This window comes from Macaca mulatta, chromosome 11, assembly GCF_049350105.2.
Source record: "Macaca mulatta isolate MMU2019108-1 chromosome 11, T2T-MMU8v2.0, whole genome shotgun sequence".
Classification (NCBI taxonomy): Eukaryota; Metazoa; Chordata; class Mammalia; order Primates; family Cercopithecidae; genus Macaca; species Macaca mulatta.
In genome coordinates, this window is record NC_133416.1 from 131900911 (window position 1) to 131922171 (window position 21261).

General features: G+C 54.2%; 1 protein-coding gene and 1 long non-coding RNA gene across 51 annotated transcripts in view; both read right to left on the minus strand.

Annotated features, from left to right (window-relative positions):
• The window catches only part of NCOR2 (nuclear receptor corepressor 2), a 193554-nt gene that overhangs the window by 135530 nt on the left and 36763 nt on the right, over positions 1 to 21261 (minus strand). For all 50 annotated transcript variants that reach the window (XM_077955765.1, XM_077955764.1, XM_077955743.1 and 47 more), the window contains 2 exons: positions 11761 to 11940; positions 5996 to 6109 (listed from right to left, as the gene is read on the minus strand). In XM_077955765.1, the coding sequence (XP_077811891.1) occupies positions 5996 to 6109; positions 11761 to 11940 (294 nt within the window). The remainder of the gene's footprint in view (positions 1 to 5995; positions 6110 to 11760; positions 11941 to 21261) is intronic.
• On the minus strand, positions 10822 to 11616 carry LOC114670985 (uncharacterized). Its single transcript, XR_003720861.2, has 2 exons — positions 11090 to 11616; positions 10822 to 10974 (listed from the first exon to the last, which is right to left on the minus strand). It is a non-coding gene; the product is annotated as an uncharacterized LOC114670985 (long non-coding RNA).

Consider the following 21261-nt stretch of genomic DNA (forward strand, 5'->3'; position numbering starts at 1 on the left):
CACCCACAGTGCCTGGAACAGCGTCTGGCTCAGAGTGGATGCTCAGGAATGGTCTAAATACCTGGAAATGGGGTCGGCTGGCTCCCTTGCTCAGGCTGGCTCCCTCACTCAGGCTGTCTCTGGGGCAAAGCATTCTTGTACCCACAGGCTCTCTGGTCCCAGCCCAGAACCCTGTCCTCTTTCCACGTTGCTGCAGCTGGCCCAGTGCCTCCCCGCCTCTCCACCAGGACCAGAAGAGGCCAGCGCCAGCCACCGAGCTGCTATCGTCCAGCAGGGCTCAGCACAGGATTGAGGGCAGCAGTCACTTTCTCCAGGGCCATGGGGGAAGCAGTCCACATCCCGGACACGCCTGGCCTTTCCAAGGACACAGAGGCCTCTCTGCCTCCTCCACAGAGGTGGCCGAGACGGCAGGCCCTGTCTCCCTGCTCTCCAAGCCACAACCAGGATTGCCAAGCCTCCCAGTAACCTGTTTCTGGGTGCAAGGGCTGCCCCATTTTACAGATGGGGAAACTGAGGCTCAGAGAGGACACTTGGATAGGAGGTCACCAATCCACACAGTTCTAGGCAAAATCCCAAACCCTTCCCACCTGAACCTCTCCCACGTAGAACATTCCCCAACCCCAATATTCCCATGGCTCATATCTGTACCTCTCCTTGGCCCCCTTGGGGGCCACCTCCTGACACTGGCTCCCTGGCTGCCCTTGGTCCTGGCAAACAGCAACTGCTCCAACAGGAGCTCCTGTCTGCATCTTCCCCATGCAGGCACAAAGCCCAGCTTGCAGGGGACACCAGGACACACTTGGTAGAGCTGAACCAACTCCACCCAAGGGTGGCAAAACTCAGGGACTGCTCCGGCCCAGAGGAGGCTTCATGCTGGGCTGACACCTGCCAGTGGGAGGCTGGAATTCAGGGGACTCAGCCCCACCCTGGGTGAGAAGGGAAACAGGCCTTTCTCAATCCCACTGAAACCCGACTGCCCCCACGCATGTCCTCCCATGTTCCTGGCCTTGCGGGGGCCGAGTTCTCTGCTCTGATGGTGGCAGGTGGGGCTGATGCTGCAGGGGAGGTGGCCAAGCCTGAGAGAAGCCACTGCCCAAGCTCACCTGGCTCAGAGAGGAGAGGAGAACCTAGGGACTCAAGCCAGTGAGGGGCCCTGTTCGCCGTGCTGTCCACCCACTGTAGGGGCTTTCACCAGGCAACTGGGGATCACTCAAGCAATGGCACCCCTGCAGGGACTCTGGGTCTGTGTGGCCAGACCTCCCATGCCCAAAACGCCTAGGAGCTGCGCTGGGGCACACAAGTCTTTAGTCATCTATGCAGACAGGTGCACGGGAGCACCAGACCCACGTGACCAAGTGCACATGCCGAGATCTAGGAATGCGCAAAGACATACACACACGTCCACACACGTCAAGGCGGACACACATACTCACACACGTGCACCCAAGTGAACACATGATGTAACCACACCCGCCCCACACACGCCATCTCACGCACATCCATCTCTACACACATGCACACAGCCTAATGCATACCCGTGTGAACACATGCTTATGCATACAGGTGCAGAGATACATGAATACCTACATACACGCCTCACACGTGCCAATTCGTGGATGCATGTGTTCACACATGTGCACACAGCACCCATAGTTACACATGCACACATACACACACACACCCACGTGTGTATGCATGGATGTGTAAGTGCACAGATAACCACAGACCTCACATGCTGACGCATACACACTTACACATATGTGCACATAGCCATCCAGAGGTCCACACACATGCACATATGCACGCATACACATACACAGGTGTGCTGTATCAATGCACAAATCACCACATGCTCGTCCCACACAAGCCGACTCTCACTCTAAGTATTCACATACAAGTATGCACAGTCATCCAAAGGCACACATGTATGCTCACCCATGTGTATCCAACACACATAGCACACATGCATCCATCTGTATATGCACATGTGTACCCACAGGCACATAAACCACACACGCATCCATATGCGGCTCTCCTCTAGGACAGAGAAACAGACCAGACACTGACCACTCCCTCGCCTCTCCCCTGCCTGGAAGCCCCATCCTAGCCCCTTCTCTGCCACACTGGCCTCCTCGTCTGCAGATTGCGGGCAGCACCTACTCACCCAAGAAGCCCCGAGCCCCTAGTCCTGCACTCAAGCTCCTCCGCTGGCTGCAGCAGTGCCTCAGGGCAGCGGCCTACCCTGAGCTTCAGCTTCCTCATCTTCACACAGAGCCCCATGCCTGTGAGCCCTGCGCAGAGCCCTCCCAGGGTATGTGACGAGCAGGAACAGTGGCAGGTCAAAGGACACATGCAGCAGCCCCACAGGGCTGAAACGGACAATCTGAAAGAACCCCTGGACCCTGGGGGCAGTTTTGATGACCAGGTGGCTGGGCATGGAGGCCAGAGGTGGGGGCCTGGCACAGGATGCTGGGGCCACAGGATGGGGTCTGAAGCACTGCTCTGAAAATCTTGAATCAGGGGTCTGATGCTGGGCCCGACAGACAAGCATGAGGAGTGCCAAACCCCCCAAAAGACTCTCCTGAATGCTTCACGTTCACGGTGACTGTGGATGGTATTATTCGTCTTTGCCCTGCTCCGTCCTGATCACACGTGCACACACTGAGTCCTAATCACATCATAGAAACACCTTCCTTTTAAGATGCTTAAACTCGAAGACAAGGACCCAAGTTTTCTGCTGATTTCCGCATTACTCAGCAACTGGGGTTGCTGCTTCCATCAATCCTGCCTCCTCCTCACCTTGTGAGTAAGCTGTAGACATCTCCATTGGAAGCAGCCTTCTGCCTTTCCCCAGTCAACCTAGCTCAAGGCCCATTTCCCCTATGAAGCCCACTCTGCCTGTTCCGTCCTGAATTCCTGCAGTACCAGCAACCTGCGCTACACAAATGCCCCTTCTGCATCCACACGTTGCTAGTGCTGCCTGTGTGTGTGTCCTGTCCAGATCCCAAGTGTGTGCTTTGTCCCGGAACCAACAGGCTCCTACCTCATGCCCACCACCTTTGAAGATCAAAGGAGACGCCAGTCCCGTCTCTGGGACTTGGCCTGTGCCATGTCCCTCACCCGAATGCCCTCTTTCCAGCCCACCCGCTGCCTCCAAGAAGCCTTTCCCAGCGCTCACTTCCAGGTCATGCTTCTGCCCTCCTGGGCCCAGGCCACCCCGTCTGCTCCTGCTCTCAGGCTGCAGCCACCCTGCCGGCTGCCCTGCCATCTGTGCACACCTGCCCGGCCCCGGCCCCCGCCCACGCAGGCAGCTCCCGCGAGGCGGGGAGGTGGGAAAAGCCTTGCTCAGCGGGTGCCTCACCAATGTGCTCTGAATGGATAATGAGCCAGACTCCAGCACTCAGAACTGCCAGGCGGGCCCTGCCCGGCGGGGAAGCTGCATTTTCCGGCTGGCTCGGCGTTTAGAGACAGACCCTTGTCCTCCATCTCTCCAGGAACCAGCAGGGAAGGAAGGCAGATTAAAATTTAATCCTACTGATCCCCCAAGAGGCGGTAAGTCCAGGCTGCTCCTGCCAAAGGCAGCTGGGGGCCTCCCGCACACCAGGCTGCAGACTTTGGAGGCTCAGAGGCTCAGCCCAGGTGGAGGGTCCCCACCAGCCCCCACGCCCCCAAACCAGAGGCCTCTTCCACGGGCCAGAGCTGGCCACTCGCCTCCATCTCCCCTCCCCTTCTGCCACCTGAACATTTGCACAATTATTTAATGTGCATCTGCTGTGTGGTGAGCACCGTTTTAGGTGCTGGAGATACCACTGGAAATAAAAGTGGGCAGGAATAAAATCCCTGCCCTCACAGAGTTTCCATTCATAATAAACAGAATAAATAAGTAAACTAGAAATCACGTCCCATGAGGACAAGGCTAAGGAGAATCAGGAGCCACAAAGGAGGAAAATGGGTGTAATCCTGAAAACCCTTTTTCGTGAGAGAAGGGTTTTCAGTATTAAGTAGAGGGTTGAAACAGGTCTTGCTGAGAAGGAGCCACTTGAGCAAAGATGGAAGTGACAGTATGAGCCCTGCAAGGAGAGGAGTACCAGGTAGAGGCCAAGGCACTGCAGCAATGTGCTCAGCCACTGACTTGGCCTCCACAGCTGCTGAAGAGAACCGTGCCTGCTCTCCACCAAGGATCAGAGACGGCAGGCAGAGGTGACACTCTCAGGAGCCCTGTCCATGTCCCCTCCACTTCGGGCTCCTGGAGCAACCTCAATCTTGGCTCCAAGTCCCAGGCTCAAAGCTCACTTGCTCTGCAGTCTCAGGGAGGTCTCCTTCCCTCTCTGAGCTTTGGTTTCTTGATGAGCAAAATGGAGAGAATAATAGTAGTTCTACTAAATGCAAATACTGTTCTATTAAATGTACAAGGTAAACAATCACAAAAAGAAATGAGAGCTACGATAATGACAATTAATAGCATCAGCTGGCATTTCTTTGGTGCCAGGCACTGTCTGTCCTAAGGGCACTAGGAAATCAGCCCCTTTAATCCCCACACCAACTATACTAGGTGATGCCATCGTTGTCATTGTTTTAAAGCCGTGAAGCGTGAGGCACAGGGAGGTTTAAGTAAAACATTCCAGGGTCACAGAGCCAGGAAGTGGGAGAAATGGGATTTGAACCCAAGATGCCTGGCTGAAGGATGTGTGGCCCCTGGGCTCTCTTATGACTGTTACTAGCGGTACTTGAGGTGAGGGGCCACGGTGTGGGAGAGTGACCCAGGCACACAGTTCCCAGGCCCCAAACAGGCTTGTCTCATTCTGCATGACATTGCTGTTTCTAGAGGTGGAGGCGTAGCCAAACTGGTTGATCAAGTAGTTCCCTGTCTCAGGCTGCTACTGCAGGCACCCACCAGACTCCAGAGACCTCCCCACCCCCACCTCAACTCTGAGCACTGATTGGCCAAGGAAGATATTACGGAAGAGGCAGCTGGGAAGGGTGGCTGGGGCTACAGGCAGGAGGGGAACCAGAGAAGCCAAGGCCAGGAGAGGAGTTTCCGCATCTGTCACGCTTCACAAGGACCAGTCCCTCTCTGGGCCTCAGTTTCCTCATCCAGAAAATAAGGGAGGGGATCAACATCCACAGATCCTGAGTACATTTAGAAAAAGTCGATTGTAAATCATCAAAGCCCAGCTAGTAGTGGCTTGCCTGGGACGACGGGGAGCTTACCACCTCACCAGACACAAGGTTCCACGTTCGGGGTGCACAGACCCTTACGGTCCAGCCCCTGGAGACATGGCTCTGGGTACCCCAAGCCCCTCCACCAAGACCAGACCCCCTATAGCTGCCCCCAGTGGGATCTCCATGGGCCTCCACAGCCTGCTACAGACTCTGTTTCAATCATCTCAAAGGCCCCTTCGAGGGTCCAGTGTCAGTGGAAGCTGGTGCTGAGAACTCAGGCCCTGTGGTCTGACAGCCCACAGGTTCAAATCCAGGTCCAATGCTTCCTAGCTGTGTGACTCTAAACAAGTCACTTAACCTCTCTGGGCCTCAGGAAAATGGAAACGACATCTGCACGTGCAGTTCCAGGACTGACGGGAGGAGCTGCTCCATGAAAGCTCACTGCTGTGGTCATAACGTCATTATCTTTTGTCTTAAAGGGATTTCTTCTGCACGAGTGCCTGAAGTGGCAGCCCCTTACCCTGGGCCATCAGCTGGACCCTGGTGCTATCCTGGAGCCCAAAGCCTCCGTTTTGTGTTGCATCCCGCTGGCTAGCCACGGTTCACACCCATCTGCGCATCTGAGCAGAACAGCCCAGAGGCCACACCAGGATGGCTTTCCACCAGTCACCTTCCCCCACCCACTCATAAACCCTGCATCTCTCGGGGAGAGGGTGGCGAGGTCCCCTCCCCATTTTGCAGATGGGAACACTGAGGCCCTATTCATGGTGCCCCCTGTGAAGCACCTCATGGCCAACACCGGGGAGCAGCAGGCAGGGGCGGGGACGCATACCCGGTTCTCGTCGTAGATGATCTGCACCAGGCTGCGGTGCTTCGACTCGATGGGCGGCGGTGACACGGGCTTCTCAGGCTCGGGCGGCTTGGCAGCCTCCTCCTCCAGCTGTTGCTGTGGGAAGAGGCAGAGCATGAGGGGTGAGCACCCCGGCGGGCGGAAGGAGGGCTGCAGCTCCCAGGGCGTGGGGAGGCCCCCTTGCAGCCCGGGCCGCGGCCGTGCACAGGAAGTCAGGCTGCTACCCATTTCCTGTGAGTCACCCCAGGGACTCCGTACCCGGGAGAGGCCCCAGCTCCCGGGCCAGCTGCAACCTCCAAGCTCCGAAGCCAGGTTCAAATCCTGCCTTCGTGACTTGCCAGCTAAGGAAGCACAGCCGAGCAGCCTCACCCCGCTAGGCCTCAGTTTCCCCCTCTGTAAACAGGGCTGATTGCCGTGCCGCCATTCTGACCATGGTGAGAACTCAATGAGTTACACAGGCAGGCGCAGCCAGGCCTGCTATGAGCCGGCATTACTACCCGTTACGGTTCCTACAGGCAGCATCAGTGCTAGGAGAAGCTGCGCAGACTCCGCAGCTGCACTGGCTAGACCAGAGCCAGTCCTACTGGCTCCCACTCCTACTTACTGCTAGCCTTGAGAAGCTCCTGGACCTCTCTGAGCCTTCCCTTCCTCTTCTGGAAAATGGGGATAAAAGTTACTACCCTAGGGGGCCGGTGTGAGGGTGAAATGAGCTGATGATATGTGCAAAGCACTTGGCACCTGACACACAGGCAGCACTCCACCCACAGAGCTCCTCATCACCCTCATCATCCTCATCTTTATCACCCCATCATCCTCATCCTCATCACCCTCATCATCCTCATCCCCCTCATCATCCTCATCCCCCTCATTATCCTCATCCTCATCCCCCCATCATCCTCATCCTCATCATCTTCATCATCCTCATCACCCCCATCGTCATCATCCTCATCCTCATCACCCTCATCATCCTCATCCCCCCATCATCCTCATCCTCATCACCCCCATCATCCTCATCATCCTCATCCTCATCACCCCCATCATCCTCATCCTCATCACTCCATCATCTTCATCCTCATCACCCCCATCATCCTCATCCTCATCACCCCCATCATTGTCATCATCATCCTCATCCTCATCACCCTCATCATCCTCATCCTCATCACCCTCATCATCGTCATCACCCCATCATCCTCATCCTCATCACCCCCATCATCATCATCCTCATCATCCTCATGCTCATAACCCTCATCATCCTCATTCTCATCACCCTCATCATCCTCATCCTCATCACCCCCATCATCATCATCATCCTCATCATCCTCTTCCTCATCACCTCATCATCCTCATCACTCTCATCATCCTCATCCTCATCCTCATCACCCCATCACCCTTATCTTCATCACCCCCATCATCCTCATCACTCTCATCATCCTCATCCTCGTCACCCCCATTACCCTCATCCTCATCACCCCCATCATCCTCATCCTCATCACCCCCATCATCCTCATCCTCATCTGTCCATGTACCAAACACCCTCCTCCTAACACCATTGGAAAGAGCATCCCATCATGCTGCCATCTGCTTCATAGCAAGAGGGAGGCTGAAGACCAGAGGGTTTAGGGCACTGGCCCAAGGTCAGATGGGAAGCCAATGCCCCATTCTGCAGTGTGACAGGGCATCACAAGTGAGATCAGAACATGGTTCTGCTCCACTTATGATGCTCACACAGCCTGCACATGACCACAGAGCAGATCAGTATGAACCCAAAAAGGTGCCCAAGAAGAAGTGAACACAAAAAGAGCCAGAAAATCCAGGGTGCTGGCTTCTGCAGGCGATGGTGCTGGCAGCTTGAGCAGAACTGCCTCAGTCCCACAGCAACCCCTGGTGGTCGCTTCAAGAAGGACATCGAAATACTCCCCCAAAGCACTGAACAAACAAAACCAAGAAGGGGAAGAAGTCCACAGCCGGGAAAGGGTGGGTGGGAGTGAGGCTCCCCCCAGCCAGGGAAGGTGGCCCTTCCTCAGGTACTAGCGAAAATACTACCTGGGACACCTACAGAGATCCAGCTAAGAGGGTGACTCAGCTCTGTTGGGCCTGGATTCAAGCCTGAGCCCCACACTCACCAGCTCTGCAGCCTCAGCCAGGGCACTTCACCTCCCTGACCTCAGTGTCTACTTCAGCAGAACCTGGGAGTACATGCCTACCTCATAAGGTTGTTTGGAAGATCAAGGAGATAATGCTGAAAAAACTGCTGCACAGCAGTGACACGCTAAAAAGGGCTGTCTAATGCAAGTCAAAACCACAACGAGATACCGCTGTACAACCACTAGGATGGCTGGAATCAAAAACATTTTTTTATTTTTTTATTTTTTATTTTTGAGACGGAGTCTCACTCTGTCACCCAGGCTGGAGTGCAGTGGCATGATCTCGGCTCACTGCAAGCTCCGCCTCCCAGGTTCACGCCATTCTCCTGCCTCAGCCTCCTGAGTAGCTGGGACTACAGGCGCCCACCACCACGCCTGGCTAATTTTTTTGTATTTTAGTAGAGACGAGGTTTCACTATGTTAGCCAGGATGGTCTTTAACTCCTGACCTCGTGATCCGCCTGCCTGGCCTCCCAAAGTACTGGGATATTACAGGCATGAGCCACCGCACCCGACCAAAAACATTTTTAAAGGAAGATAAAAAAGGGTTGGTGTGGCTAGGGACAGTGGCTCACACCTGAAATCTCAGCACTTTGAGAGGCCAAGGTGGGCAGATCACTCAACACCAGCAGTTGGAGACCAGCTTGGGCAACATAGTGAAACCCCATCTCTATAAAAAGATACAAAAATTAGCCGGGAGTGGTGGTGCACGCCTGTACTTCCAGCTACTCAGGAGGCTGAGGTAGAAGGACTGCTTGAGCCCAGGATGTAGAGGCTCCAGTGAGCAAAGATGGCACCACTGGACTCCAGCCTGGGCAACAGAGTGAGATTCCATCTGAAAATTTTTAAAAAAGGTGGGGGGAGGGTTGATGAGGATGTGGAAAACCTGGAACCTTCATGCATTGCTGGTAAGAATGTAAAATGGGGCAGCTGATGTGGAAAACAGCCTGGAAAGTCATCAGCAAATTAAACCTAGAATTACTGTGCAAACCTGCAATTCCGCTCCTAGGTATATACCCATGAGAACTGAAAACAGGTGTCCCAACACAACTTGAACAGCAGCACTGTTCACAACAGCCACAGCCGAAATGGCCACAGATGATGAAATAAACAAAAGGTGCCATCTCCATACAATGGAGTATGATTCAGCCATAAAAAGGAATGAAGGAATGAGACAAGAGACAACATGATAAACCCAAAACCATGACGCTAGGTAGAAGAAGCCAGACGCAAAAGGACGCATACTGTGTGATGCCATATATCGGAATTGTCTAGAACAGGTCAGTCCACAGAGACAGAGAGTAGGGGAACAGGGAGTGGCTGCTTTAGCTCCTATGAGGCTTCCCTGTGGGTTGTTGAAATGGCTGGGAACCAGATACAGGTGACAGCTGCACAACACTGCAAATGTAAGAAATGCCACTGAATTGTGCACTTTAAAATGATTATGCTTGAGAATTTCACTTTTAAAAAATGCCAACGTGGAATTTAGAGGGAAACAAACAAAGAAACAAACAAAAACCTAACCACTGAGAGCTGCCTCGAGCCACCTGGCTTCCAGCCGCAGTCACCAATATGTGCCAGTGCCCACAGCTTCAGCCCCACCCCAGGGCCAGGCCTCCCCCTAAAGGTGTGGTACCAGGCTGGCCCTGGCAATGCCTGCCCACCCCCACCGGGGCCCGGCCCCTCTCGGGATGCTTATGCCACCATCATGAGAACTACCTACTGCCTGCTGAAGCCTGGGACAGTTGGCAGAGTCTCCAGGACCGGGCCTCACTGTTGGACTATCCTCAAATCCTGGTTCCCCCAACCATGTGACAGCCATGGTGATGGCCCCTTGAAATCAACGCTCTCCCCCTGAAGCGTCCTTCAAAACCCAGCTACCAGGGCACCTCTTCCTGGAAGCCTTCTCTCACCAGCCTTCACCCCCTGCCTACAGTGGCTGGAATGAGCCCTTGATCCTCCTTGGAGCCCCTACTTCCTTGTCTGGAGGGCACTAGATGTGAGCCTGTTTCCCCCATTAGTCTAGACGCTCCCTGGGGCCCAGACAGTGACACAATGACTGAATCAACCATTTTTAATGAGCACCTACCATGTACCCCATGCTGCTCAGAACACTGCAGTTAACAGGGAGACAAGGAGAGGACCACTGTATAACAAAGCTGGCTCTATATTAATTCAAATAATGACGCCACCAGCGGGGTGATGAGACAGATCAGCACTCAGCAGCATTTCTTTTTGTTGAGATAGGGTCTCGCTCTGTTGCCCAGGCAAGAGTGCAGTGACAATCATGGCTCATGTAGCCTAAACTTCCCGGGCTCAGGCACTCCTGCCTCAGCCTCCTACGTAGCTGTGACCACAGGCATGTGCCACCACACCTGGCTAATGTTTTAAATTATTTATAGAGACAGGGTCTTGCTATGTTGCCCATGCTGGTCTCAAACTCCCGGGCTCAAGTGATCCTCCAGCCTCAGCCTCCCAAAGTGCTGGGATTACAGGCATCGGCCACCATGCCCGGCCCAAAGCTTTTCTTTAAAGGCCTAAATAGCAAATATTTTTGACTTTGCAGGCCACACAGGTCTCTGTTGTGATGACTTAACTCTGCCACTGTGGCAGAAAAGCAGTCATATAGACACACATGTGTATAGAGATAACACAGACAAGTGGCCATGGCTGTGCCAATAAAACTTTATTTACAAAAAGCAGCAGCAGCTAGAATTAGCTGGATTGGCTGAACCCGGGATAGAGGAGGGTTGGGGGTGCGTGTTCTTGTACAAGGCGGAGGGTGGCCTCTTGGTGTCAGGGACATCTGAGCAGAGACCTGAATGATACCAGGGAGCAAACCATGAAGAGCTGGGAAAAGGCAGATTATCAAGGAATTGTATATTAACTCATATTTAAAACAAAATTATAAAATGAATGTTATAAATATTTACATCAGCTTTTTCTCCGCATGTCTTTGTGTGGTTTCAACAGTGACGATGAGGATTTATTTTTAATCTCGGGATCTTGCTCCCTCCTCTACAAGTTGTCCATTTTACAGGCAAGGAAACCAAGGCTCCAAAAGATGAAGGTTCCAGGGCCACACAGCTAGTAAAGAGCAGTTAGGAGGCCAGTCCGTTCAGATTCCAGAGCCAAGGTCTGTTTCCCCACATTACAGATAAGGAAAGTGAAGCACAGAGAAGGGACTGCCCACCTCACATTGCCTGGTACTGGAAGAAACAGGATCTGAACCTGGACAGACTGGCTAGACATCCTGAACTTTCACCCACCATTCTTGTGCTGTCTAATGCGGCAGCTTGTGTGGCTATTCAAAGGCACATTTCATATGCATATTAAACAAAAATTAAAAATCAGTTCCTCAGTTGCAGTAGGCACATTTCAAATGCTCAGTAGTGGAACGTGGCTATCCTGCAGATACACAGTGTTTCCATCATGGCAGAAAGTTCTGCGGATGGTGCTCCTGTCCAATAAATGTAAAGGGCATAAAAACCAGTGAGCACCCAGGAACTTGGGAAGGGCTTGGCACATGTCTGTGACACTGCAGTCACTGCTGCTAGAATGGAGACTCAGAGCCAATACTCCCCATCCCCCTGCCTGTTCACACCTGCTTCTTCTTCAGTTTAGAGATCTGCTGCTCCACCATGGTGATCTCTCGGTCCACGCGGTCCATGTTCTGGATCAGCTCCTCCTTGGACAGCCTCGGAGGCACCAGCTCCAGCTCAGGGTCGGTGTGCGGGGGGCTGGGGGGAGACACTGGTTCCAGCTTGCCCGTCAGGCTACGGTCCTGTGGCAGAAAAAAAACAGGCATAGGGTCAGCACGGGGGACACCCCCAGTCTGTACAACCCTGTGATGGTTAACACTGTCAACCTGATTGGATTGAAGGAGGCAAAGTATTGATCCTGGGTGTGTCTGTAAGGGTATTGCCAAAGGAGATGAACATTTAAGTCGGTGGGCTGGGGAAGGCAGACCCACCCTTAATCTGTGTAGGCACCATCTAATCAGTTGCCAGCGAGTATAAAACAGACAGAAAAATGTGAAAAGGCAAGACAGGCCTAGCGTCCCAGCCTACATCTTTCTCCCACACTGGATGCTTCCTGCCCTCGAATATCACACTCCAAGTTCTTCAGCTTTGGGACTCAGACTGGCTTCCTTGCTCCTCAGCTTACAGATGGCCTATTGTGGAATCGTGTGAGTTAATACTCCTTAATAAACTCCCCTTTATGTAATATATGTATATTACATATTTTCTGTTAGTTCTGTCGCTCTAGAGAACCCTAATGTAGTTGCCAACTTTTTGCCTGCTGCCATCCATGTAAGATGTGACTTGCTCCTCCTTGCCCTCTGCCATGATTGTGAGCCCTCCACGGCCACATGGAACTGTGAGTCCAATTAAACCTCTTTATTTTTTAAATTGCCCAGTCTTGGGTATGTCTTTATCAGCAGCATGAAAACGGACTAATGCATACCCCCTCGCCAATACACCCCTAGTTTCCATCCCTGACTCCAGGCCCAGAGTACTGGACTCTGTCAGGACAGTCCTCACCTGTTCAAGGATCCCATCCCCATCCCAGCCATCACCCATTCTCCAAAATTCAGAGTCCCTTACAGCCTTCAAGATGCAGTTCAAATGCTCTTGCTACATGAATGGTTTCTCAGCCTCTCCTCAAGTTGTGAAGTCTTCCAGCTCCCTGTTCCCATAACACACCTCCCTTCTTCCACTTACCCCCTCTGTGTGTTCCCCACCAGCTCAAGGAACCAAGACCCACAGCCTCCATCCTCCCGGGGCCTGGCCTCTGCAGACCTCTGTAAACATTCTCTCATGAAGCTCAGTCCAAACACGCAAGTTCCAGAACCATGCAGCCAACACACACGTGGCTTTGCAGAAAACACATATTCCCGAACACACGGAAAAGCCACCAGAACGGGCTACAGAGAAGCTAAAAGGAGTTATCTCGGCAGCAGGGCAGAAGAGGGTATTTTTACTTTCTTCTTCTTATTTGCCCGTATTTTTTCTGTTTTTCTTTCACTGAGAGTTACTCTTCATGTAATACAGTTGTTTTTGAAAATGTGCTTAACGACAAAGGAAGCCTGGATTCAGTTATCCATGGATGCCTTCATCCCACCAGCTAAAGTCTGGTGCACCCAGGCTGTGCTGGGAATGCTCTCAGGATAAGGAGGTTAGAAAAAACAACCCAGGCCTCCCCTGTGCAGCCCTGGGTTCACATCCCAGCCCCCTCTGCCACTCTCCAGTTCCGTGACCTCCAGCAGATCATTCAACTGCTTCCTGTCTCAGTTCCTCATCTGTTCAATGGGGAGAACAGTTCGCACCTCCACCTCCCCGGTCCTTGTGAGTCTTGAATGAGTTAATGGCTTTGAGCCTGTCATACTATAAGCCTCAATAAATGTTGGCTGGGATGGTCCTCCCCTAGCTGGGCTGCAGAACCCAGCCCCCGCCCTGTGCCATCCTTGGGGCCAAGCCGGCAGCTGCTGGCAGACAAGGCCCAGAGCAGAGCCAGGCCACCGCCTCCCCACCCCCACGGCAGCTGCACCCAGAGGACACAGGGTGCATTATTCCCCAGACAACTGCAGCCGGGGGGCCCCAAGTGCCCCCCCCAACCTCGGGACTCATAGAGGCTGCGTCATCTTCTGTCCACTCCTGCCATCCTCAGGGCCTCTGTCCTCCCTTCAACCCACAGAGTCCCAGCAAGACCCATAGGGGCCAAGAGTCTTGGAGTCATATTAGGTTTGCCTCCAGTCTCTGTTACCATCTGAGATGTGGGGCAAGCACAGCAGCAGCCTGGACAACCCGGTGCTCCCTCCACACACACAGACTCCTCGAGGGAAATAGAGAAAAGGGCCCTCATCCCTCAATCGCCCCAATGCGGTCCTCCATGCTCCTCAGGCCACCTCCCCAAGGGATACCCTAGAAATCACACCTGGGGCCGCTCACGGCTCAGCCCATCCCAGTCCTCTGCACACCCCATGAAGTAGACCCCACAACAGCCCTCCGAGGGGATTGCTGTTCCATCTCCATTACCAGAGGAGGAAACAGAGCCTGGAGGCCACTGGGACTGGATGCCAGAGGCCGGAACTTTCCTATAAAGGGCCAGATGGTAAAAATAGCTCAAGCTTTCAGGGCCACAAGGTCTCAGTCTCATCTACTCACCCCTGCCATTGTATTGCAAAAGCAGCCACAGGCGATGGGGAACAAGTGGGCGTGGCTATGTGCCAATAAAACTTTATTTATTTATTTATTTATTTATTTTTTTTTTTTTGAGACGGAGTCTCGCGCTGTCACCCAGGCTGGAGTGCAGTGGCCGGATCTCAGCTCACTGCAAGCTCCGCCTCCCGGGTTCACGCCATTCTCCTGCCTCCGCCTCCCGAGTAGCTGGGACTACAGGCGTCCGCCACCTCGGCCGGCTAGGCGGTGGCTCAAGCCTGTAATCCCAGCACTTTGGGAGGCCGAGACGGGCGGATCACGAGGTCAGGAGATCGAGACCATCCTGGTTAACACGGTGAAACCCCGTCTCTACTAAAAAATACAATAAAACTTTATTTACAAAAACATGCTGAGGGCCAGATTTGGAGCTTGCTGGAGTTTGCTGGCCTCCTGCTCTAAGCAATTCACAAGTCTTAATCCACGTAACTGTCATAATCACCGTGGGAAGTGGGATTACAGTTCGACAACATGCCCAAGGCCACTCAGTGTCCTACCTTGAAATCTGCTTGAAAGGGGAGGCTACAGGGGCTTCCATGTCAGAAATGGCCACACATCTGTTCACCCCACAGAACCATGGGGCTGAGCATAAGCGCCAAAGCAGCACCCCTTCCAGGGTCCCAGAGTGCAGGACCTCCAGAAATTCAAGGCAAAAATGTGTGTGGAAGAAAAACTCCCTAGAAAAAGCCTCAGGAGTGTGTATGCATGTACCAGTGGGTGCGGGGCCCTCACTGCTCCCCAACAGGAGGGCAGGCAGGGGGCCATGGGCACCTGACCCCACCCACAGCAAACCGTGCACAGCTCATGCGTCTGGCACTCCCGAGCCTTTGCACAGGTTGGCTCCGCTGCCCAGAGTGCCCAACACCCCTTCTGTGCCAACTGACATCAGACCCGCGTCCCCACACCACTGCCCAGCCCCTCACTGCAGTCCACCTTGGGTGTTTGGCTGGTCTCTCCCTGCAGCCCAAGTCATGTCTTGAGGTTCTTAAGACAAAAGGTAGCAGCAAACATGGCACCCAGAATCCGGTCACACTACTGGTGGCAAAAAACATCTCTGCTATCCTATCTCTGCTCTTCTACCTGGACCAAGAAGAGACATAACAGAGCAAGAAGAAGGATGTGGAAGGAAGGGCTCTGGGGCCAGGCCACCCTAAAACTGTGAGAGCAAACTGCTCATCCAACCTGGGAATAATTCTCCAAAGCAACATTAACAAAAAGAAGGTTTCCATCCCCAGGGCTAACAGGCAGCACCAGGAGTAGAAACAGCAACTGGCAACCATTAGCAGTTGCTAGAAACTTACTTCCTTTAAACTCTCCATGGATAAAAGCTGTTGTTTTTAATGGGTTCTTCTTTAAGTTCGGGTTTAGCTTTTATTCGCAGCAAAATTGCACAAGTAAGTCCATCACCTGATGAACAGATAAATAAAACATGGCATATCCACACAATGCAATGTGAAGGGCGGACATGGAGGTAGAGGCAGGAGGATCACTTGTGCCCGGGAGTTCAAGACCAGCCTGGGCAACATAGCAAGACCCCATCACACTGACCCAGGCTACACTGTGGATGAACCCCAAGAATATGATGCTGAGTGAAAGTGGCCAGACATAAAAGGCTGCAGAGTGTATGATTCCACTTACATGAAATGTCCACAATAGGCAAATTCATAGAGATGGACAGTGATTTGTGGTTGCCCGGAAAAAGGAGGAGGGGAAAGTGGGGGGTGATATGGTTTGGCCATGTCCCCACCCAAATCTCATCTTAAATTGTAGTTCCCGTAATTCCCACATGTTGTGGGAGGGACCAACTGGAGCAATCATGGGGCATTTTCCCCCATCCTGTTCTTGTGATAGTGAGTGAGTTCTCATGAGAGCTGATGGTTTATAAGGGGCTTTCCCCACTTTTGCTCAGCACTTCTTCCTGTGGCCATGTGAAGAAGGACGTGTTTGCTTCCCCTTCCACCGTGACTGTAAGCTTCCTGAGGCCTCTCCAGCCGTGCAGAACTGTGAGTCAATTACACCTCTTTCTATTCTAAGTTATCCAGGCTTGGGTATGGCCTAATTAGCAGTGTAAGAACAGGCTAACACAGGGAGTGGCAGTGTAAGAACAGACTAATACAGGGAGTGACTGATTAATGAGTATGGGGGTCTCCTTCTGGGGTGATGAGAATGTTCTAGAACTAGACAGGTGACAGCTGTACAACACAACACTGTAAATGTCCTACAAGCCAATGAGCTCTTCACTTTAATGTGGTTACTTTTTTGTGAACCGCCCCTCAATTGAAAAAGAAGAGGCAAACCCAGATTGCCAAGAGCGCTTCCCCCGGTGCTCGGTTTCCCAGGATGGGGGCTGAGGGAGCCTGGCGGTCAGGCCTGCAGGTGCACTACCGATGACTGTCCACCTTTCCCACCCACCCAAACCCGCGGGGAGCAAAACAAACTAATACAGCCCGCACAAGTTGCCAGGGAGCAGTGGGTACCTTCTACTCATAAGATGCCCCTGCTGTAAAACTTCAAGCTAGTGTGAAAGAGAAAAGTTTATAGCATAAGTGAAGACACAGAGGCAGAAAAGCCCCCCAGCTCCCCTGTGCCAGCTCCAGGAAAAAGCAGGGCCCAGCTTCACGCACTCCTAGCACACTCCCTACTCCAGCCACAGTGACAGGTTCTGGGACAGGCATGGGCCCACTCATGGTGAGGAGAAAAAGCAGTTTGGGGCTAGAAATGTGGAGAGAAGGAGGGAGAGTTCTCTCTTTTTGCTGGCCTTGAACCTGGGAGAAGGAAGGCCTGGAGTCACCAGCTTCCTTCCTACTAACACACCAAGACCTTGTGAAAGATGGCAGGGTCCTGAGGACATCATGTCACCTAGATCGAGCTGTACCTGAAGCTAACCAATGCTGGACTTCAGTTATGTGAGCCAAAATTCATGTTTGAATTTGATAGGGGCCGTCTGTCCCCCTTAGGGATTTTCAGAGATAGTGCTATTTGTGACAGTTCTAAAGTCCCCAAAACAAAGTTCGGTGAATTCCCAAGGAAGTCTCTGATGCCACAGAACTCCAGAAGCCGAAGAGCACAGAAGCGTCAGAAAACAGGAACACGATGGGGCAGACGGGGCACACACAGAAAAAATCCCATCAAATTCCTGCCTCAGGCGCCCGGCTGAATTCCACACAGCAGATGCAGAAAACCTCTGAGCATGCTCTCCCAGGCATCTTCCCTTGCTCAGACTTTCCGAATCTCTTCACAGCCTGGAGCAATCACTGCGGCTAGGCTGGCCAGGCCCCAGCACCAAGTCCGTCACACCCCCACCTTGTGGTCCAAGCAGAGAGGAGAGAGAGACAGACACAGAGACTAAGAGATCCCAGGGGGCACACCGCAGGCGGAGGGATTCCTGACAAGAAGAGGGAAAGCCACGCAGGCAGAAAGAACCACAGAGCAACGGTAAGGGACGGAGAGACCCTCTGGAACCCATAGGCCAGAGGGCACAGGCGTGCCGGAGAGGGGGGCAGGCAGCAGACTCACCCCTCGGGCCTGCTGTCTGCAGAGACAGAACTCACACCTAGGGGACAACAGCCCATGCAGGGGTTGGTCGCCCTCCAAGGCTGGGCCCTGAGCTGCCTGCACACAAACACATGCACACACACGTACACACGCACACACATGCGCGCACACGCACACATGCACACACACGCATGCACACACACGTGCACATACACACATACGTGCATACACAGGTGCACACACACGCACGCACACAAACATGCACACACAAACACATGCACACACAAACACCCACACACACGCACACACACACAAACGCACGCACATGTGTGCGCACACACATGCACATACAAACGCGCACCCACACACACGCACATGCACACATGCACACACACACATGCAAACACATGCACACACACATACACAAGCACACAGGTGGACACACACACGCACGCACACACAAACACCCACACACACGCGTGCACACACACATGTACACGTGCACACACACACGCACACACAAACACACACAAACACGCGCACCCACACACACGTGCACACACACACAAACACACGTGCACACACACACGCACATGCACACACACATACACATGCAAACACACGCACATGTACATACCCAGGCACACAGGTGCGCGCACACACATGCACACACACACAAACACCCGCACACACACGCACACACACACGTACACGTGCACACACACATGCACACACACACACACACACACACCCTCGCCTGCTATCCATCCAGGCTCGACTTCAGGGGAGTTGTTCAAATGGAAACATCTCTCCCAGGCGGCCGAGCTAAAATTCTCTCCTGCCTCCTGTAGCAACAACAACAACAACAAAAAGAGGGGAAAGCAGATTCCAGTGCTAATGGGGGTGCCAGGTAGAGGGAGGAGGGCACCCCACCAGGGAGACCAGAGGGGACCCAGAGCAGCGGGACAACCTGGAGGCAGGCGTGGGGTGCATTCCCAGCTGCCTGGGCCTGAATCCCGTTCCCCTACGTCCAGCTCGCTCAGCCTGGGGCCATCTACAAAAGGGAGGTCATAGACCCAGCCTCCTCCGGCTGGGAAGAGAGCAGGATATGACACTGGCTGGGCATGGCTTGGCACCTGGCAGGCAGTCGGCGCTCACTTAATGGCACCCGCCGTCACTGGCAGCATTCTTACCACCGTGTGAATGCCTCCTGCGCGCCAACCTCCTGATAAAGGAGGTGCCTCACCCTATGAGTCCACCATTCAATCCCATCCGGCCGCATCAGGCAGAGAAGGGGACCCTGCAGGGCTGAGTGGCCACTTCCCTCCCCGGGGCTGGCTCCCCGCCCCCACCGCCCACCCCTACTCCTGCTGCAGGAGGAGGATCGCCTTTGCCCTGAGGCTGCTAAGGAGCTTACGGTGCCCCAGGGCTGTGCAGGGAGGGGCCTGTGCAGGCTGGGCACTAGGCTGCAACCAGGATGAGGACGCCACCTGGCCACAGTCCCCACCCCGGCCTGGGCCGTCAGACACAGCTGGGCGGCTGAGTGACCCTGGGGGACAGAAGCCTCCGGGGACACTGCCTGCGATTCCCCCACCAGCCCTGCCGTCGGCATCCCCTGTGGAAGCTGGAGAGAGAACAAGCCTCCAGCCTGGTATGTCCTGAGCTTTACTGAAACCACAGCAAACTCCCACAGCAGCAAACCACAGGTGCTTAATCTGTGCACATCCTCACCACCGCCACCGTCTAGGTTCCACTTTCTGTTTCAAAGAGGAGTGAAAACAAAGGGCTGTCTAGGGCACTGGAGGCGTGGCAGGCCTCAGGCTGGACACACATGTGGGAGGTGTCGCTCTCCAGCCAAGAAATGGCCACAGGCCAAGAACCCTGAGGCACCCTTGTCCGGCTGAGTTGTGAGTTCCTGCCAGGGCTGACTAGGCTCACAGCGCCCTGGACTCCAGGCGAGTGGGGGAAGCAGGGGGAGCAGATGGGGGTAGGGGGTGGGGAAGCAAGGGGATGGTGGGGGGAGGGGTGAGTGGATGGCGGAGGGGCAAGGCCACTGGTGGGAGACGATGGCAGGCAGAACTGATGGGTGAGGGGTGGCTGGGAGGTGAGGGGGAGGGACAGGTAATGAAGGCAAGGACAGACGGCCACAGGCAGACAGGCTGGGTGGCGCTGGGTGGCGGCTGCGAGTGCTCTGTGGTAGGGAGGGAGCCCCAGGGGATGAGCAGGGAGAGATGGCAGGAGCCCAGGAAGCAGGGGGTGAAGCGGAGTGAGCAGGATGGGGGGCTGTTTGGGTGGAAAGAAAGGGAGGGAGGAAGAAGGAGGGAGGGATGTGTAGAAGGAGAGAAGGAAGAGGAGGAGGGGCAGGAAGGATGTGCTGGAAGGGTTGGGCCTCGGGGCAGGGATGCTGGCTGGGGTCCCCAGTGGGGTAGTGCCCGAGAGAGAGGAACTGGCATCCACACCAGTCCCAAGCCCAGACCCAAGTGCAGGGGTCCCAAGCCCCAGGCCACAGAGATCCCCTTCAAGGTCGGCAGGGACCCCGTGGCTGAATCTCACACCCCGGGAGGATGTGGTGGGGCTGCAGCCTCTGCCATGAGCGGCCTCAGGAGTCCCCACAGGACTGGCCACAGGTCTCCCCTGCCATGCAGGCCCTGGAGGGCAGCCAGGACTGGAAGGAACAAGGAAAGAGGAATGTGCCTGGGGGAGGGCGCTCCTGCCGAGGGCACAGCCCGTGCAAAGGTCCCCAGGTGGGAACGTGCCTGTCGTGTTAGAGGAATTCCAGGGTGGCTTGGGAGGCTATACGTGAGTGGTTAAGAGGACTGGTGCAGGGAGATGAGGTCTGGGAGGTGACGGTGCTGGATCATGCCGGATATGCAGCCCAGGGCAAGGATTTTGGCTTTTTCCTGCTTGAGACAGGAGCCACGGATGGTTTGGAGCACAGGAGGGACACACAGGAGGACGCAGGCGTCTGCCTTTACAAGAGCCCTCTGGCTGCTGCTTGGAGGATAAACTGAAGGAGGTAGAGGGAAGCAGGAGCAGGGACACCCAGCAGGACGCTACTGCAAAGTTCCCAGAGAGCAACGGTGAGCTCAGGCTGGGGGTGGTCTCAGGCATGGGCAGAAGGCTGGAATTGGGATATTTTAGAGCAGAGAACGGACTGGAAGTACGCAGGAGAGCAGGGAGGTGGCCAGGGTGGAGTCCCTGAGTGCCAACAAGGACACAGCTGCATCCACCGGGGGAGATTCCTGAGCGGGCTCTCAGGCGCATGTGGTCTGTTGGCTAGGAGTTCATTTTCCTTCCTTCACTTTCCCACGACAACTTGGTGAGGCAGGGGTTGCCCCAGTGACAGGGAGGCCAAGCCAACCAAAAACCACACAGACACCCCAGCTCCTCCC